The sequence below is a fragment of the Rana temporaria genome, chromosome 2 (genome assembly GCF_905171775.1).
Source record: "Rana temporaria chromosome 2, aRanTem1.1, whole genome shotgun sequence".
In the NCBI taxonomy this organism is placed as follows: domain Eukaryota; kingdom Metazoa; phylum Chordata; class Amphibia; order Anura; family Ranidae; genus Rana; species Rana temporaria.
The window spans coordinates 170068363-170070585 of NC_053490.1; the positions used below are offsets into that span (position 1 = coordinate 170068363).

Sequence of the window (2223 nt, forward strand, 5' to 3'; positions counted from 1 at the left end):
AAAATCTTAAAAAAAAAAAAAAAAAATTTTTTTTTTTGGGCAAATGGGCCTATCTTGAGAAAGGGGCCTGGAGCTGCAGCTCCATCAGCCCCATTGTTAATCCGGCCCTGCCACAGATACCCAAAGCCCAATATATCCACACCTGTTTGACAGGTGCATATCATTCAAATGTTTGACAGCAAGGCCAATTCTTGCTTTTATCAACAGTATCGACAGTACCCCTATAGAGTTACAGTGTTAAGACACCACCAACACCCAAAGCCCAATTTTTCTGAACCTGTTACTTCTATCCAAGGTCTGCAACAAAGAAACGAGAATTTATCCAAAAAATCTCGAATCTTGTTCTGAGTGCACGAAATTGTGGCCTCATCATACAGAAGGGCTCTCCAAGTCATTGTTTATAAAATAAAGAACGATTGAATGACATTTTTTATTTTATGCGGCTTTATAAATGTAATTATTGCTGCAGCAGGTTGTATACACAGTACAGATGTGCCACAATACAGGAAGACTAAGGGGACCCCCCAGGCACTATATTTAAAGGAAGTTTTCACTTTTATTGTTATTTCTCATTTTGATAGTTTCACTTTAAACATCAGAAAATCACAAACTTTATTTCTCATTGATACATGTCCCCCAGGGCAGTACCTGGATCCCCATAACCATTGTATGCCCAATTACTTGCACATAAGTCTTCAAAATGGTCCAATCACAGCGCGGGATGTCTGTTTTACGCCCTATGAACTTCTCCAGAGGCCGCGCAGTCGCCGCACCCGGGGATTTGTTGGGGGGGGGGGAAGAAACGTACTCTTGAACGGTGACCCAACGACAAAAGGAAAATGCAAAAACTGTTTTCTACACCTGTCCGTAAAAGTGCCTCGTTCAGGACATCCAGAAGATACGAGCAACCCACTATTGCATCTAAATCCCGCTCACCAGCACCCTACACAAACCGACGCATGTGTGAGTTATCTGAGGACTCCAAACAAAGACTAACCCAGTTCAACCTAGGACCTCATACATTCAAGAAAGAGACAGAGGACAAGCCCCCCTTTGTAGTCAGACATATGGAGACAAGTCAATCACCTGACACATCTATGATGGTATATTCTACCAGAGAATGCTCCAGGGGTCACAATGATCTGTCAGCACTGGACAGTCACAGACCCTCCCATCCCCTAGGTTTGCACAGGATGCACATTGATGACCTTCAAATGTCCTTGGACAGTTTAAATGACCCGATGCCCCTAGAGACAGAAAGTGGTGCTGCGTCTCCTTACAGGTCTCACTTTTCTCGATCGGCTACATCATCCGTACTAAGACACCCCCCTAGCCCTATGCTAAACCGATCTTCTCTCAGAGAGAGATTCCAATCTGAAAACCGAGCTTCAGCCAACTGGAAAGAGATCCATTGTCGCGTAAAAAATATATTAAGGACACATAGTGCTCGACAAAGGCTTGTTTTTGACAAGACTGACACTTGGAAGGAGCCCCATAGTAATAGTATAGGAAACAGGACATCACTTTCCACAAAAGAGTTGCACGACGGCCTTCCGAACACACGTGATACCTCTGTCCATTTAGACAATGGGGAGTTCTGGTGCAATAAAGCTTCCGCCTACAAGGGGAAGAGTCAACTGGTTATCTTTGAAGAGGGTATGGAAAAGATCTACAAGAACATGTACAGGAATTCCTTGAGTCCACATACTTACAGAAGATCACACAATTCCTAGGGTAAAATGGGAACTTTAGTCTTGGAAAAAAAATGCATCTCTTTTGCAATACCAATATAGTATTATTATTATTATGAACCACTAAACAAGCGTTGATGTCTGTAAAATGAACAATAAACTGAGTGGATATTTATAAAAAAATAAAAAATAAGTCTTCAAAATGGGCACTTTAAGACTTCAATGAGGTTTGTTATTCGGTTCCAAGCTTTTCCAATGTTTGAAAGTTCTGCTGTGAACTGAAAAGGGGGTAGTTTGGCCCATCTCTATTGCTGAACATTTCAGGCTTTTAACATGATACGGGCTGCTTTGGTGTCTACCAGGCAAATCTATTCCAACATCAGAAGGGAGCTTTGTAAATAAAATGTTCACAATTTCTTCTTGACTCGGCTACCCAAAGGCATTAAAATCAGCAGCTGGCCTGTTACCTACTGATTATCTTTCACCTCCAGGAAACCTCTGAATCTATGGGAGAAGTGGGAGTGTTGTCTTC

The 2223-nt window shown here is 42.1% G+C and overlaps 1 protein-coding gene across 1 annotated transcript; it reads left to right on the top strand.

Moving 5' to 3' along the window:
- The first annotated feature begins 817 nt into the window (after positions 1 to 817).
- Positions 818 to 1829, top strand: LOC120928568 (spermatogenesis-associated protein 6-like). The gene has a single exon (XM_040339632.1). The coding sequence runs from the start codon at positions 840 to 842 to the stop codon at positions 1731 to 1733; it is 894 nt and encodes a 297-aa protein (XP_040195566.1). The 5' UTR covers positions 818 to 839; the 3' UTR covers positions 1734 to 1829.
- Positions 1830 to 2223: the final 394 nt, after the last annotated feature.

Coding starts and splice junctions, on each gene's coding strand:
- LOC120928568 (XM_040339632.1), top strand. CDS start 840: ATGCAAAAACTGTTTTCTACACCTGTCCGTAAAAGTGCCTCGTTCAGG.